Source organism: Buceros rhinoceros, unplaced genomic scaffold (genome assembly GCF_000710305.1).
Source record: "Buceros rhinoceros silvestris isolate BGI_N320 unplaced genomic scaffold, ASM71030v1 scaffold17026, whole genome shotgun sequence".
Taxonomy (NCBI): Eukaryota; Metazoa; Chordata; class Aves; order Bucerotiformes; family Bucerotidae; genus Buceros; species Buceros rhinoceros.
The window spans coordinates 22,432-37,605 of NW_010415956.1; the positions used below are offsets into that span (position 1 = coordinate 22,432).

General features: G+C 38.7%; 1 protein-coding gene across 1 annotated transcript in view; it reads left to right on the top strand.

Annotated features, from left to right (window-relative positions):
* EIF2AK4 (eukaryotic translation initiation factor 2 alpha kinase 4) overlaps positions 1-15,174 on the top strand; it is a gene marked incomplete at its 5' end in the record, with an annotated part of 36,889 nt that overhangs the window by 20,620 nt on the left and 1,095 nt on the right. Inside the window, 16 exons of the mRNA XM_010137614.1 lie at positions 196-317; positions 1,481-1,530; positions 1,624-1,792; positions 2,257-2,373; positions 3,349-3,414; positions 3,947-4,117; positions 4,744-4,878; positions 5,095-5,202; positions 5,919-6,047; positions 7,659-7,745; positions 9,095-9,207; positions 10,658-10,716; positions 11,806-11,903; positions 13,030-13,098; positions 13,704-13,748; positions 14,732-14,856. Of these exons, the coding sequence (XP_010135916.1) occupies positions 196-317; positions 1,481-1,530; positions 1,624-1,792; positions 2,257-2,373; positions 3,349-3,414; positions 3,947-4,117; positions 4,744-4,878; positions 5,095-5,202; positions 5,919-6,047; positions 7,659-7,745; positions 9,095-9,207; positions 10,658-10,716; positions 11,806-11,903; positions 13,030-13,098; positions 13,704-13,748; positions 14,732-14,856 (1,663 nt within the window). The remainder of the gene's footprint in view (positions 1-195; positions 318-1,480; positions 1,531-1,623; positions 1,793-2,256; positions 2,374-3,348; positions 3,415-3,946; positions 4,118-4,743; positions 4,879-5,094; positions 5,203-5,918; positions 6,048-7,658; positions 7,746-9,094; positions 9,208-10,657; positions 10,717-11,805; positions 11,904-13,029; positions 13,099-13,703; positions 13,749-14,731; positions 14,857-15,174) is intronic.

Genomic DNA, 15,174 nt, shown 5'->3' on the forward strand with positions numbered 1-15,174 from the left:
AACCCAAAAGTGTGCAAGTGGGACAACAAAGTTTGTTTGATGGCACTCTTTAAATGGTTGAAAAGTCTATTAAGGACACTTAAACTAGTATTTTTTAAAAATTGTATTAGAGATTATCTCGTTCATGAGCTTGTAAAAAAAAATAGATGTTACTTCTGAAATGGGAGATAATAATACCTTACTGGTTTCATGCAGGAGCCATCAAGCTGCATACTCCACTGCTAATGCCCAGAAATAAAAAACTATACGAACATAATGAAGCTTCATATCTCATGGATCACAGCGGGATGCTGGTAATGCTTCCTTATGACCTCAGAGTAAGTAGTATCATCTCTGCAGGCAAAGCTGGGTTTGTGGAGTGCTGTGGTGTTTGTAGATGGCTTGATTCACTAGTCACAATTTGTTTTAGGCTTATACTTCTGACTGCTGAAGTAGCGTATCTTTCAGTGGCTGTTCCTGTATTCCTGTTCCTGGTCTTGACAGCTGGAGCCCCGGCCACATAAGGGAAAAAAACACACTTTCCTTGGTGTGGTTTTTTTTTCCTTTTTTCTTTTTTCTTTTTCTTTTTTAACTTAGGTAAAAATAATGCTGTATTATAAATGTGATAGATGTCACTGCTGTTTCAGGAGTTTGGGGTTTTTTTCTTGCATATATGAGACTTCTCCAAAGACCAGTGAAAACTCTAGTATTTCCGCTTCTTGCGTATTCATATGTCTTTATAGAGAACGTGGGTGTCTGTTCAGTTTTATGTTCTTCAAACAAAAGTTATCAAGGTTCATTCTACTCTTGAGAAGAATTGCTGTTTGTGCAGTTCAAATTTTGATTTCTGGCATTCCTCCATCAGTAATACCCAATTCTATGCAGTGTTGGTCTAATTAATTACCTTGCACTTAATTTAACACCTAAATCCTTTACGTTAAATTTTTTGTTTATTATTGACGGTTAAATAAGCTGTCTTTTTATATTCTGTTTCACTGCTTCAAGGTCAGTTTGACTCACCCTTCCTTTACATTTATAACATCAAGCTATACAATATGATTCACAGTTAAGGATTTGTGCAGGATCTACAAAACTGATCTTTCTGTTGGAATTGCTTGTCTTAAATCTTTGGTTAACACATTTTAAGAGTACTCCTTTATATCTTTATGTAAGCGGCAAAATACCTGCTTGTACATTTTAATAAGCTCATAGTTGATTTTACGATGCACTTTGCATGCATTAGGGTAATTAAGAAATGTCTTTGTGTCCCTTTCCAAGCTCTTTGAGGAAGTTGGCAGTGGGAGGGAATGGGGGGGGATGTATTTATAACTTGCGGCAAAGCTGGTTAGATTATAATGACTTGGCTATGGCAAGTATTTAAGGCATTATTACACATGTGAGAGTACAAGTGTTACTGTACGGTAATAATTCATTTCCACTTCCAGAGCCAAGTCAGACTGAATGTTTTGTTTCAACAATTTTCATGCATTTTGTCTTTCAGATTCCTTTTGCAAGATTTGTAGCTAGAAATAACATATCAAACTTGAAAAGGTAAGGGACATCGAGATGACGTCTTTCACAGATGCTGTGATTTGTGACAGTGACCACTGAAGATACTGAATCGCTCTTCAATGTTTCCTTTAGATACTGTATAGAGCGAGTTTTCAGACCTCGGAAGTTAGACCGCTGTCATCCCAAAGAACTCCTAGAATGTGCATTCGACATCATTACATCTGCTGGAAATAGCTTTTTGCCTATAGCAGAAACAATTTATGCCATTTCAGAAATCATCCAAGAGTTTTCAGTGCTACAGGTAGATTCTTTAATCATCCCCTTGGCTCTCTTTTCCATCCTAAAATTTGAATCTAAGGAAATAGTTAGTCTAACGTGTTTAGAAAGGATAGTTCCTTTTGACCTTAACAAGTACAGAACTGTTTTCGTGTTTTGTTGATAGTTGGTTATAGAAAACTGTCATTTAAATAAAAAATAAGTTTCTTAGGTTAACTTAAAATGAAGCATGGGTTTGCATGCAAATCCTCACACTACCATTGGAATAACATCTTTTTTCTGTCAGGCGAGTGATTACTGTAGAATGGGACGAGCCTTGGCATTCTTTAGTTACAGATGGAAGCTTAGGTGGTGGAAGGAGAGGTCTGAAGTTAGCTTTGAACTGTTACTAAATGTTTAGGAAACTTCGTTTTGTTTTTTAAGCAAAATGGAATGCAAGTAAAACCTTTTTTAAAAAACTTTTGTCCTTTTTTCTTTATGCTTCGTTAGGAAAGAAATTACAGTATTTACTTGAACCACACTGCCTTACTGAAAGCTATACTGTTGCACTGTGGGATACCAGAGGATAAGCTGAATCAAGTCTACATCATTCTGTATGACGCTGTGGTAAGATATTAGTTATTAATCTAATCTCTTGTGCGGTTTGAAAAGGACCAAAAGGTTTGCGAAAGGACACCTCACCTCAGGGAAATGTTAACCCCCTGAGAGCTAAACAAAAGGATTGAAATGTTTGTGCTGGAGGAGAGACAGTGGGGCTTAGGACTACAGGCAAGGGGAAAAAAAACCCAGCAAAACTGGTTTTTGGATTAAGGGGTGAAAGAAAATTAATTTGGAAAACAATGAAAACCATAAATCAATCACTTGAATTTGGATAAGACAGGTATAGAAAAAAGAGAGAGAGATGGTAATAAATACATAAATAGGAGTATACGTACAAATACAGATTTCATCCATTCCATCTCCGCACCCCTGATCTTTCCCAAGCCCCGACACGGTCTGCACCGGAATGGGGGGAGTGGGGATGGGGGGCTAAGGAATAAAACTGGAATGGGGAAACACATTTCTTTTAACCTTGAAGATCTCAGTTAAAAATTGAACATTCCAAGACAAACTTCCTTAGCAGTGCGTAGTCTTTCTGTGGAGTAGCTGGAAAAGCAGTTACCAGATTTCCCGGGGCGCCTCGGCTCTCTGCTCTCCCCATTGTGCAGAATGGGAGATGAACTGGATCTCCGGGGAGTGCTTTAGGTTCCCTGTGTTGCAGTGGAGTCTCTGTCTCGGGCATCTGAAACCTTCTCGTGTTTTCCCATTACAGTTTTACTCCTTAACCCTCCCCCCCAACCCCTCCAGCACAGACCGTGTGTTTAGAATAGTTAATAATAGTGTTTAAAATGCCTCTTTTATTTTCTTTAATTATTGGTTTTGTTTATTGTTGTTTGTTTATTGCAGTATTTATGCAGAAGTTTGTAACTGCAACCTTTAATGAAAGGTTTTGGAAAGTTTTGTGTTTAAATTCTCAGCGATAGTGAATTTTTTGGGTAACTCGGTTGTTCAGTATGTTTGAATCATCTGATTCTCTTGTAGACCGAAAAGCTGACTAAAAGAGAAGTGGAAGCCAAATTCTGTAATCTTTCTCTCACATCAAATAGTGTAAGTAATTTTAATTCAGTGTTAATTTGCCATAAGTCAGTAATTTTATTTACTTTGCAATTTAATCAGCCAGAGTGAGAAAAACAAACTGTTACATCTGCTGTTCAGAACAGATCAGTCTCTTCGGAAGTGGTCAGGTTTTCTCCTCTGCACTCTCTGGAAGTCGGTATTGTAACTGTCCAAGTTTCTTTCTTCCTTTAAACCTATTTCTCCATCTGTGGAAACAAAGGGTAAATGGAATAGTGTACGGTGGCATCCAGTAAAACAAACTGAGAGAAACTTAAAAACATTGTCTGCAAGCGTTGATGAACGTGCGCAGAGTTGAGGTTCACTTTTGGACGCCCCGGTGAGACTTGTGCCTGTCCACTCCTTTCCTACCTCGCTGGGTAAAACAAGCTGCTAGGCAAAACGAATGAAAAAGGCGGATATTTTTACTCGCACCAAGTCAAACATTTGTCATGTTTCAGATGCCACTTATTACAAGTGCTGTTGATGGTGCTACCTGTGTATTTTGCTTGATTTTTGTTTTTAGCTTTCTCGGCTGTACAGATTCATCGAGCAGAAGGGAGAAGCAAGTAATGTGTTTCCATTTCTAAACACGATGATAAAACAAAAGCCAGGTGTCAGCCAGCTGTTGAAGCATGGCATGAAGGATTTAGAGGAAATCATTGGTCTGTTAAAGCAACTCGGAATAAAACTTCAGGTTTGTAAAATACTCTTCAAATTAACGGATTTACAGGCCACTGGACCTGTAATTTGCCAGGAAACAACATAATGATATTTTAGAATAGAAAAAGCACATCAAACTGTCTTTAATGCCAGCATTACTAATTGCCATCAAATTTCTTTAATTTTTTTTAAAGACACATTTTAAGAAGACAACCTCTTCCAGTCATAGTGTCTGGCTTATTTTCTAGCTAATGAAACACAGATGTTTGGGGGGTTTCTGGTTTGTTTGTTTTTTTTTTCCCAACCAAGATTGGAGACATTGTCTAGAGCGTAAAGGATTTTTTTTAATTTTAAAATTTTTTCTGAGTTTTGAAACAAAATTTTAAAAATACAGAAAGCTGATGACTACTAAAGGTCTGTCCTCCTCCACCTACCTTGAGGCTTGTTTGGGTTTTGTGCTATAGTCTCTTGGGATGCTCTAAGGTTAAAGCATGATTTCCTTACTTTTAATTGTATTTTAAATTTTTTGAGATAAATGAGCATTTCCATATGTCTTATGTGAGAACAGTGTTTTCAGTGCAGACTACAAACAGGAAATTAATTGTATTAACCAGTAATGTTGGTAAAGGTCTTGTACACGTATTTATTTTTATTTTGCAGGTTTTTATAAATCTGGGACTAGTCTACAAAATACAGCAGCACAATGGTATTATCTTTCAGTTTATAGCATACATCAAAAGAAGACAAAGAACCGTGCCTGAAATTCTTGCTGCCGGGGGCAGATATGATCATCTGGTATGTGCTCTTCTCTTTTAATGAATTTAGATTTTTTTTTTTTTTTTTTTAAAACTATGAAAAACCTCTTTGACATTTTGCAAACAGATATGATCATCTGGTATTGGCCTTTTCTTTTTAATGAATTTAGATTTTTTTTTTTTTTTTTTAAAACTATGAAAAACCTCTTTGACATTTTGCAAAGGTAACTATTTCGGTCTTCTGTTTTGTTTTGAGATTCCACAATTTAGAGGGCCGCAGGCAGTAGGACCAGTTCCTTCAGCTGTCGGAGTCAGCATAGCTATAGATAAAATAACTGCTGCTGTTTCCAGTGTGGAGGATTCTGTAAGTCTGTTTCTTGATGGGGGGGAGGGGTGGTGTTGTTTGCTTGTTTACTCCTGACAGTTCTGTAACCTAATTTTAGCCACAGATCAGCAAAAATAAGGTGCTAGATGTGTTCAAAAATAAAACCATACTGAAGGAGACGACAAACATCAAGATGCCCTGTTCTCCTCTACATAGAATTTAAGATCCTCTCTTATTGCACTAATGCTTCTGCCTTTTTAATTTAAACAGGACGTTTTTCTCAGGACGTAGATTGTTTCAGGTGGAAGAGTATAACTATAGATATTTAGCTAGTAAGGGTTACTTTGTCCCCACCGCGTCTCCCTTTGTAAGGGTACGGAAGGTGGAGATGGAAGAAAAATTAAGAAAATGGACTGCTTTGTACAGTGTCACACAATTTCACTTCGTTGTGGCACGTGTGTTTTAACTTTATAGGAATAAATTTGTATTGTGAAGCAGAGCAGGAAGAACAGAATAGGCTCGGGGTACTTCACAAGCTGTCTGTGTCCTTTTTGTCAAAGGTTAAGGTTTAGTAACTTTTGAACGCTTAGATTGTGGCTCTAAAAGGAGGTGGATCTAACTCCTTTTTTTTTATCTTGATGTGTTTTGGAAAACATTAGTATATTGATGATGCTTCGTTACTTTAACTGCTTGTGAAAGAGAAAAGGTGGTCTTGTGGCTGATACTGTCCCCCTTGTTTTTTACTTTCCCTTCAGGTTTCTGTCAGCTCCTGTGACCTGCTGGTTGTGAGTGCTGGTCAGATGTCAATGGGCAGAGCTATCAATATCGTTCAGAAACTCTGGACTGCAGGAATTCCAGCCGAAATAATGTACGACTGGTCCCAGGTAGAAGTTCTGTCCCTGTTACGCGCTGTAACTACATTGTTATTCTCTAAGATTAGTGTTCTCTAAGATTAGTGCAGAATGAGATCATCCATTTTTAATTTTTTCTAGTTACAGGCTCCTACAGCTGAGCACGTAGGGTGCTGTTCAGATAGAATAATGTTAAGAAAGTCTCACTGGCATTGCAGCATTCTTCCTTTCTACTGCCCGGAGTATTTAAAAGTGCCATGGAGGATCTTCGTGCGTTCCTTAGAGCACTGAGGAATTAAGTGACCTTCTGCAATTATACACCGAGTGTGGAGCCCAAGGCCTGTTGAAATCAGGGGGGAAAATTGCAAAATGGATTTAAAATGAGGCTAGTTAGCTCTGTTTAAGTGAAGTAGGGATGCTTCAAAGCAGAAGCGTATTTTGCACCAGCAAAGGCAATAACTTTTCCATTTCAATGAGGGCTGCAAGTAGGATCCCTGAATTACAAGGTAGTCATTAATAAAGGGCATGTCTAGAACAGAGCAGTGGCATCAACTTTTAAATACATCCAGATGGTTGAAGACTATCAGGTACAGAGGGAATATTTAAATCACTCTTACATATTTGTCTTTTAGAAAAAAAAAGTTTAGTAAATTGAGCTACTAGATACTGTGGGGTCCCCATTCCCTGGAGAGGTGTGTGGTAGGAGAGAGAGAAAATGGCAAGCTGAGTTGTGCCCTTTTTTTCTGTTTGAAATGAGGCAGACCTTTAGCCACTACTCCCTCACTGGAGTAGTGAGGTACGTGGCAGTGCTGAAGTCCCTTCTAACAGTGGTGGCAGTTAACGTGAGGATTAAGAGTCTGGCTCACCTTTGTCTGCCAGTTGGTGACTGACAAAAGAAACACTGTGTGTTTGCCTGTTCCGAGTGACACGCTGCAGAGCAGACTGTTTTGAGCTTGTTCATTGAATTGCATAACTTTTTTGTAACCTTTTACCATAAGATTTCTGAGGGTTTCAATCCCTCAGAACTGAAAAAAATCCAGATCATTACACTTTTCCTACGATGGGTTCTCTTCTTTTTGCGATTCTTAAGGAGTAAAGATTTGGGTAGTTCTTGCCTCTGTCTAATGCTATTCTGCAACCCACTGCTAAGTCAACAGAGCAAGCCCTTCAGTGTGCTCAGCACTGAGAAGAGCGTAAATCAGCCTCAGATTTACATGAAACCCAGCTGAGTCAGCTTTTACTACAGACTGCCAGTCCTGCGGGACAGAGCTGTTACTGAAAGTTGCAGACCGTGGGGTGGTAACCGTGCGGTTGACGTTGCATTGCACCCTTTTGCAGTGATCTGGACCCTGCCCTTCTAGGTCCAGCTGGCCCTTCCAGGTGGGAACTAGGACTGCAGGTCTAGGCATTCTCTCTGTCTAATGCAGATTTAGACAGATTCCAATTTTTAAGGAGCATTGGGTAGATAAATACATACATAATAAGCTTGTTACTAAAGCTTTCTTCTCTCAGAAGTTGATACAATTAGTGTAACTGCTGCATATCAAGTTATTTCAGTTAAGGACAGGAGGCTTTCATTGCATAAGTGATCATTTTATAATTGTCAAATTTCTGTCCCATTCCCCTGCCCTGGTCCCATTTTAGTCCCAGGAAGAACTGCAGGAATATTGCAGATGCTCTGGGATTACCTACGTGGCTCTTGTATCGGATAAAGAAGGCAGTCACGTGAAGGTAAGCGTGGGACCAGAGGGTGCTCGATGGTGTTTCAGATTTATAATCTGTTGTTCTACATTTTTTTTTTTGTTGTTAATATCATGATTATTTTCAATAAAGTATTTAAGTAGGTGGGATTCAGGTACATACAGTTTCAGCTGCTGTGTAGTAGAAAGCTCTCCTGAAGAAGCCTGCTTTTTACCTCTCTGAAACACTGTCATTCACAGACTCCTTCCTCTAGGAAAGTCCAAAAATTAGTGCAAACATTGCTTGACACATCAGTGTCTTTACCTGGAAAAAGGTTTCTGTTGTCTCTGAATCTACAAAACTAACTACTTGACTCTGATCTTTCCCATTGGCAGCTTTCCATGTTACAAAACAAGTATAACTAAAACAGAAATCTAAAAAAAAAAAAATCCGTGTAGTTGAAACAGGCAGAGTCTGCACCACACTCCTCATCTGGGAGCTGAGGTTAAGAAGGAAGGACTGGACTGTGTCACAGCATGAATTACCACTTTCTGTGCTCTGCAACCTGTGGTTCTGGTACCTTTTTAGAAGTTGAAAGTTTTAAAATATTCTTGATTCTGAATCATTAGGAAAAAGAACACCATTCTTTGAAAAAAGTTTTGTTCTTTAAAAAAAAAAAATTTAACCATTTGACAGCATCTGGCGTGGCCGCGTTACGTAGCCAGTGTGCATCACTAAAATATTTTTCACATGTTACTCACTCTCCTTATTGCAACAGAAATGACAAATAACTGTGCAGTAACTGCATGAACACGTAGATTCTGATGATGAGAATGCAATGTGTCAGTGTCTTCCAAAAGACTATTACAGAGTTTTCTTTAAAATACGGTTTTATTGAAGCAAAACCAACAAAGAACATGCTAATGAGGTGAATGGTGGTGTTACTGCTTAATCCTCTCCCAGTAAAGTTGAAGCAGACGTTCTAAGTTTTAAATGTTTGAGTCTAATTCTTGCAAACTGAAAGGCAAGCCTTATTCTAACGTAATTCCTTAACTAAAAAAAAGGCTGAAGCCAAGTATGCAGTTACTAATATGGCATTTGCACCTATAAACTAGTCTGTTAAACTAAACTAGCTTTGCTACTTTTATTTAATAGGTAATAATTTATTTTTTTTTAAGCTTTGGGAATGCAGAGAAAATTAGTCAGTTCATTTAAAAAGAAGTATCTAATCAAAGATTTAATTGACAATGATTGATTGGTAATGATAAGAGTTTCCTGCCTTTGACTGCTTCACCTTTAACGGGTCAGTAATTCAGTTCGGTTTTGATTAAATTTGATAAGTTTATTCATATGCCATTTTAAGAATCAACAATCTTAAGAACCACTGAACTACATCCTAGGTGAAATCCTTTGAGAAAGACAGACAGACGGAGAAAAGGATTTTAGAATCTGACTTAGTAGATCATCTGGTCCAGAAACTGAAAACTAAAGTCTGTGATGAAAGATGTAGTAGGTGAGTAGCATAATACGTCAGCGTGAATAGTCAGAATCAGAAGTGAATGTATGTTTGTACTGAAATAATTTTAAGATATGCTCAGTTGAACCTTGGTTTTATTTGATAAAGAGCTTTGCCGAATCCCTTTTGAGGGGAAAGGAAAGCAAAAGGGTTGCTGATAGAATTTTATAGAGATTAAAAACCCGCCTGGTTTCCCTAGCTGCTACCTTCAAACATCCGCAGTGCTTCCTAAGTTAACAGGCCATGCAGTTACCCTGCTCAATGCCACTGGAACACCAGGGCTGGTTGTATGGCAGGACTGCCTGCAAGTCCCCGTTACCGCTCTGAAGTCTGTTAAATTCACGAACGGTGTAATCAAATGGTTAAAGCAGCAAATACCATTCCTTCTGAGGCTGCGTTGATACAGTAAAACTGAAGGTGTAGGTGTAGCACACCTGTACGCTTTGGCTGGCACCTGACAAAGGCTTGGGGTACACAGCAACACCCCATCATCTCACCTCTGAAATTGCCATTTACCAACAGCAGTTAGTAGCGAAAGCCCAGGAGAGGCATAAGTGGTGTAGCCGTTATTCACACACATCCCTCTGTGAACGCGGAATTGTACACCTGTATGTATTTATAGGTGTGTACAGACACATGTGAGCGTTGGCAGCAGGAGTAGAATTTGGAAACTTGACAGATTTGATACCCATAGTATTTCCAAATAGACTTTAACAATACAGGAAGTCGTTAAGTTGGGAAATGTTTGACTCGAGCAGGAGTTTGTGCAAGTGTTTGATGTCTCCCACTCCCCACCACTTTGGTCTCCTTTTTCTGGCCTCAGCCAGTCTTGGCACTTAATTTCACAACTAACCTTATTCTCCTGTGTTTTGTGACAGATCTACAGGATCTATTAGGAGCTGTGAAAGAAATTAATTCTTTCTAAAAGTTACCTTATTTCTAGATCCTGAGAGCAGAATATAGAACATCCCATATTTGGTAATAATAAACAGAAATAAACAGAAATTGTGATTGTAATAACACGAGCAAATGTCTTTGTTAATCAGTCCTGAATGCGGAAAGTAAAAGGATCCAAATTTAATTACTGAAATCTGCTTTGAATATGTGTGATCTTAAGTATGACTTTGATACTTCAGTAGTATCTCACAGAATCCTGTAAGAGTTGTAGATTAAATTAGTAATTTAGAAAGAATATCCTTGCAGGATGGGGGAACGCGTTCTTTTGTGTCCCTAAGAAGCACGAAGAATCCTTCTAGGTCTGGATTTTGTAATGTAATTTTGTATGATTTCCTCTCTGTTCCAGAACAGAATTTAATGTGCAGGTGTGTGCTGGGAAGTATCCATAAATTTATGTCTGTTGAAATGAAATAAGTATGTTTGTGTGATAATCTGAAACTTTCTTCATGATTGTAAACTTGTTTCCCTAATTGTCTTTGTTTATTTTTAGAGAAACCTCAGATAATCTTTCAGTACCAAATCAAAAGGGATCATTTACTAATATTTCAGGTACTTAGTCTCTAGTTATAGAACATGCAAACTGTTTCTCTTTCTGCTGAATTGTTTTATAAGGAAGTATTGCTGGAACACAGATTTTAGAAGTATTACTGAAGTCAGAGCAAGAAGATGTTTTCTAGTAGTGCCTCTGGTGAGAAACACTTCCTCCTGATCTCAAATGTTTTTCCAAGTGATCTAAAACTGAAATTTTTTCCAAACTGACAAAGTAAGTGCTCAGACTAAAAAGCAGGAGAATATTCCCCATGTGAGCATTCATCAGTGCGGTCATTCAAGAGCTTTCTAGCTGAGGAGAAGTTAAGTGTCACTGATGAAAAATGACATGACCTGTGTTTGCTCGTGCTAAGACCATGCACATTGACCTGCTGTTCTGCCAAGATCTTTTTTCTGCAAATGAGAATGCCTGTACATTCTAGCTACAGATCTGCATTCCTTAGTCTGATCATAGAAGTTTGTACAGAAAGAATAATACTGAGCACTTTTGGGTGGATTAAGTTTGCCATTTGTCATAATTATCTTATTAATTACACATTTATTATCTTGCTATACTAATTACATATCTTACTGATGTGCTGGTGAATTTTGAAGACACTCTTTTCTCCCTGCCCTTGCATAACAGTGAGGGAGAGCGATGGCCACGCTTTGTGTGTGTGTGTGGCAAGTTGGATTTCAAATTTTCATTGTTGCTATTTGGGGGAGCTGGGGTTTATTGTTTTCATCACTGACTTTGCTATGGGACTGCGCACCGGACAGTTGCCTCATTCTTGTAATAGCTTTTATATGAGGTATGCTGCATCCCTCTAAAATTCTGCAAACCATTTGGAACCTTTTATTCAGGGAATGCTGATGTAAAATACTAAATTTGTTGTCTTACCAACCAGTCCTTCAAAGTGCTAAGTGAGCATTTCAGAACTTACACGTGCATGTTTCACTATCATAGCTGCTTGACTGACTTTGGGGGTTTTTAGCAGCTTTTCAAACCCTGCACTATGCAGACCTTAGCTTATTTGTGAGTTTCCTGTTTCTTGCTCCTCCTTGTATAAAGAAAGGATATAATCTGAAACTCTTGTGTTTGCATTTTAGGTGTATTTGAATCACATGGAACTCTCGCAGTGCCTAATGTTAGTGTTATAGCTCCTGAAAAATTATCTGCCAGTGCCAGGCGTCGTCAAGAAATTCAGGTATGCACACATCACATGAGGAGTGATCCTTTAAAGTTAAGGAATGGTAGAATCCGTATTTCCACTATCGCTGAACTTGCACAAATACATCCTATTTGTCCTTTAGTTGTAAAGTAGACTATGAACACAAACGGTTGAAGGTAAAGACTACATTTTTTTAACATTGTCTCTGTTGTGGCTCAGCCGTTATTGTCCATACATATTAGAAATCTTTCTTTACTAGGAACAATGGTTCTGGAATTTTCTCTCTTCTTTTTAATAACTTCATTATGTTGTCTCAAACTAAAGCCTAAGAAAAAATTGCAGATTAAAAGAAAAAAACAACGCTGCCTAAAATATGATGTTATAATAACGTAGCAAAGATTACATGATGCTAGAAACAAATGTCAGAGCTCATTTAGGATTATTGGATTCAGGTTATTTAGAGAACATGGTAAAACAGGACTGAAATCTTACCTCCTCTTCAGTCCAAATTTGGGTGCGCAACAAAAAAATCCCCCCCCATAAGTAGTTCTCAGGACCCAAATAAAGAAGTGGATTTTACTCTCTGAGCCTTGAGCTAAACAGACTTGCTGTTTTCAGGTTTTTAATATACAAAAGCATCTTTCTAAGGTGCAAAAGACAATGTAGTGCGAGGCTGCAGCCACGCTTGTGAGGGGGAGCATTACTAGCCTGCTCTGGAAGTAGGTGTTCCAGGCGTGACTGGTACTTTGGTTTGGCTTTCAGAGCAGTTGCCCTTCTTCAGCTGCAGATGATGCAGCGTATCCAGTCACAGGTTCTCGCGTTCCTCTGAGAAGTTACCTAGCACCCGCAGCAGAAAGGCAGTTTTTTCTACCTGTGCAAGAATTCACGTGGTAACGTGCAGTTCTGTCTGCTGTAGTACAGGTCTTTGCCATTGCTGCAAGAGTGGTGCAGACCCAGTCTCCTTCCTCTCTACTCATCAAGGGTTATTCTGGAATTGTTACTGAAAATTGTATTAAATGTGAATTTTAGTTTAAATATGATGTACTTCTACATCTGTTAGAAGCAGCCTCTTCTGTTCCCATCATCGATGAAATAGAACATTCGCGTTCCCAACCTGTCTCAGACGTAGTGTGTTTGACGTGTGCCCATCTTTTGTTGCCAGGTGCAAACAAGACTTCAGACATTCATTTCTAGCCTGCAACAGAAAACAAGCGAGATTGAGATTTTAGCAGTAAGTACTTGGCAGAAGCCTGGAATAATTTCAAATCCGTAATTGAATTGCGTGATGCAGTTTCTGTCTGGGACAAACTACTGCCAACAGCCTCACTTCAGATACCAAATGAGCCAAACTTCTGGTTAAGTAAGACCCAGGGCATGTTTCTTTAATACTTGAAAAGTATCTCAAATTGTGTGTATCGGACGGTTGCATAGAACAAAAGTTAACAAGTATTTAGTTGTAGCTTCTTCAGCTGCAATTATGCTAACTACTGTGGTAGATTTACTTACTTGTTCCTGCTAGATTTGCTCTTGCATTTAAACCAACACAGCCTTTGTTTGTGTGTGGTGTTTTTAGACTTTGCTGACCACGTCACGAAGGACTGTGAAATGATACATGCTTTTCAGGAAACGTACTGCCTGTTTGGAACTTCCCAGAATGGGATCTGTCATGAAAAGCTTGTTTAAAATGCTTAAAACCCTGTTAAAGTCTCAGTTCTATCAGCAGGAGTGCTTCTCTCAAAATCAAAAAGTCTGGCTCCCGTCAGCATAGCTAATCTCTAGTTGGCACACTGATAACAGAACTGTAAAGTGTTGATTTCCCGATGGTGTTTTTTACAGGTAGATCTGCCAAAAGCAACTATGATACACTTCTTATCATTAGAGGTAAGCGATTGAGTGTTGTTAAAACCGTAATTGAAAAATACATTGCTAATGAAAGGGAACGTAAAATTCACCCATTGTAGTTTTTCTCCTTCAAGGAGTTTGAATTAGGTTTTAAAACTTGAAATTTCACCTGTGGAGTTTGACTAAGGCTAGAAAAATCTTTTTGTCAAGTGCCCAGGTTACAGAAGACTTCGTAAGGAATTCCTTACCCAAAGCTCTGGAGTCTTTCCCAAGAATAATTAACTGAAATTAAGCCTTGCTCCTCATTTTCAGAAACTGATAAGCATTAATAGCAGTTTCAACAAAGGTGTTTCTTGAGGCTGTTAATGAAGGAAAACCCAAAATACAGAGGCAGTTGTTTTGAGTATAGTGTAAGTATTATATTGACACCATTAACAACTCAAACTGCTTGAGAGGAAAAAAACCACCAAAGACTAAGCTCTTGTCATTCCTCCAGTGACAGCAGTATCTTTAAAGTCAGAAGTGCTTACTGGAGGCCTACCCACCCCCAAAAAATCAAACGCCTTTGATACCTTTCATGTGCTGCTCTGAAGCAGTGCTTGTCTGTTCATCAGACTCCAGTGAAACACTTGAAAACAGACTTGGTTCACCCCGTGTATCCAAATCATCGAGATAGTTTATCACCTTTTAATTAAAAAAACAGCACATGACCAGCTTGCATCATGCACGCTTACCACCCCTCCTCCCCACCCCGTACTCCACAGCTCTCCTGTTTTATCCAGCAGTGGGAAACTGGCAGAGCCCTTTTCATTGTGTACACTTATCACCGGATCACTATTCAATAATACTTGTTCCTAAAAGAATTTTTGAAAAAGTGAGTTGCACGTGTTGTTCATATGAATTTTGCTTGAAGCCTGTTTAATAAGGAGCACTGACACTACAGAGTGTTCAGAAGACTGAATCCTGTCAGTATTTCCTTCACAAGAGAATGTAAGACTGTCATAGTCAATTTTTTTCCATAGCTTGATGGAGGCAGACAAGTCTTTGATGCTACTGTGAGACAGCTGATGTCACGATGGCCAAAACAGAGGTGCTCATACTTACAATCAATTTGTGATGAAATTTACAGTATCAGAATGGAAAAGAGGTAAATTTGTTAAGCTCTTATATCTCAATTATGTCTGCACTCAAACTTTCCTAAATAAGTTGCTTTGAATTTGCCCTCTCCTTTCCCTCTCCCTGAGGGCAAAATATTGAGGAAAAGTGAATAGTTCCTCGAGTACTATGGGAAGAGTTTACTGGTCACCTAATCCTCACTTGTGGTAACGTGGAAAGTCTTCATTTTTATAATCCTTTTCAAGAAATTCTTAATTGTATTCCCAGTTCCCTCAGTTGCTGCTTTGGTCGTAAAACTGAATAGCGAACAGCTACATACATCCAGGAATACCGCCCTTCTCCGACCGCG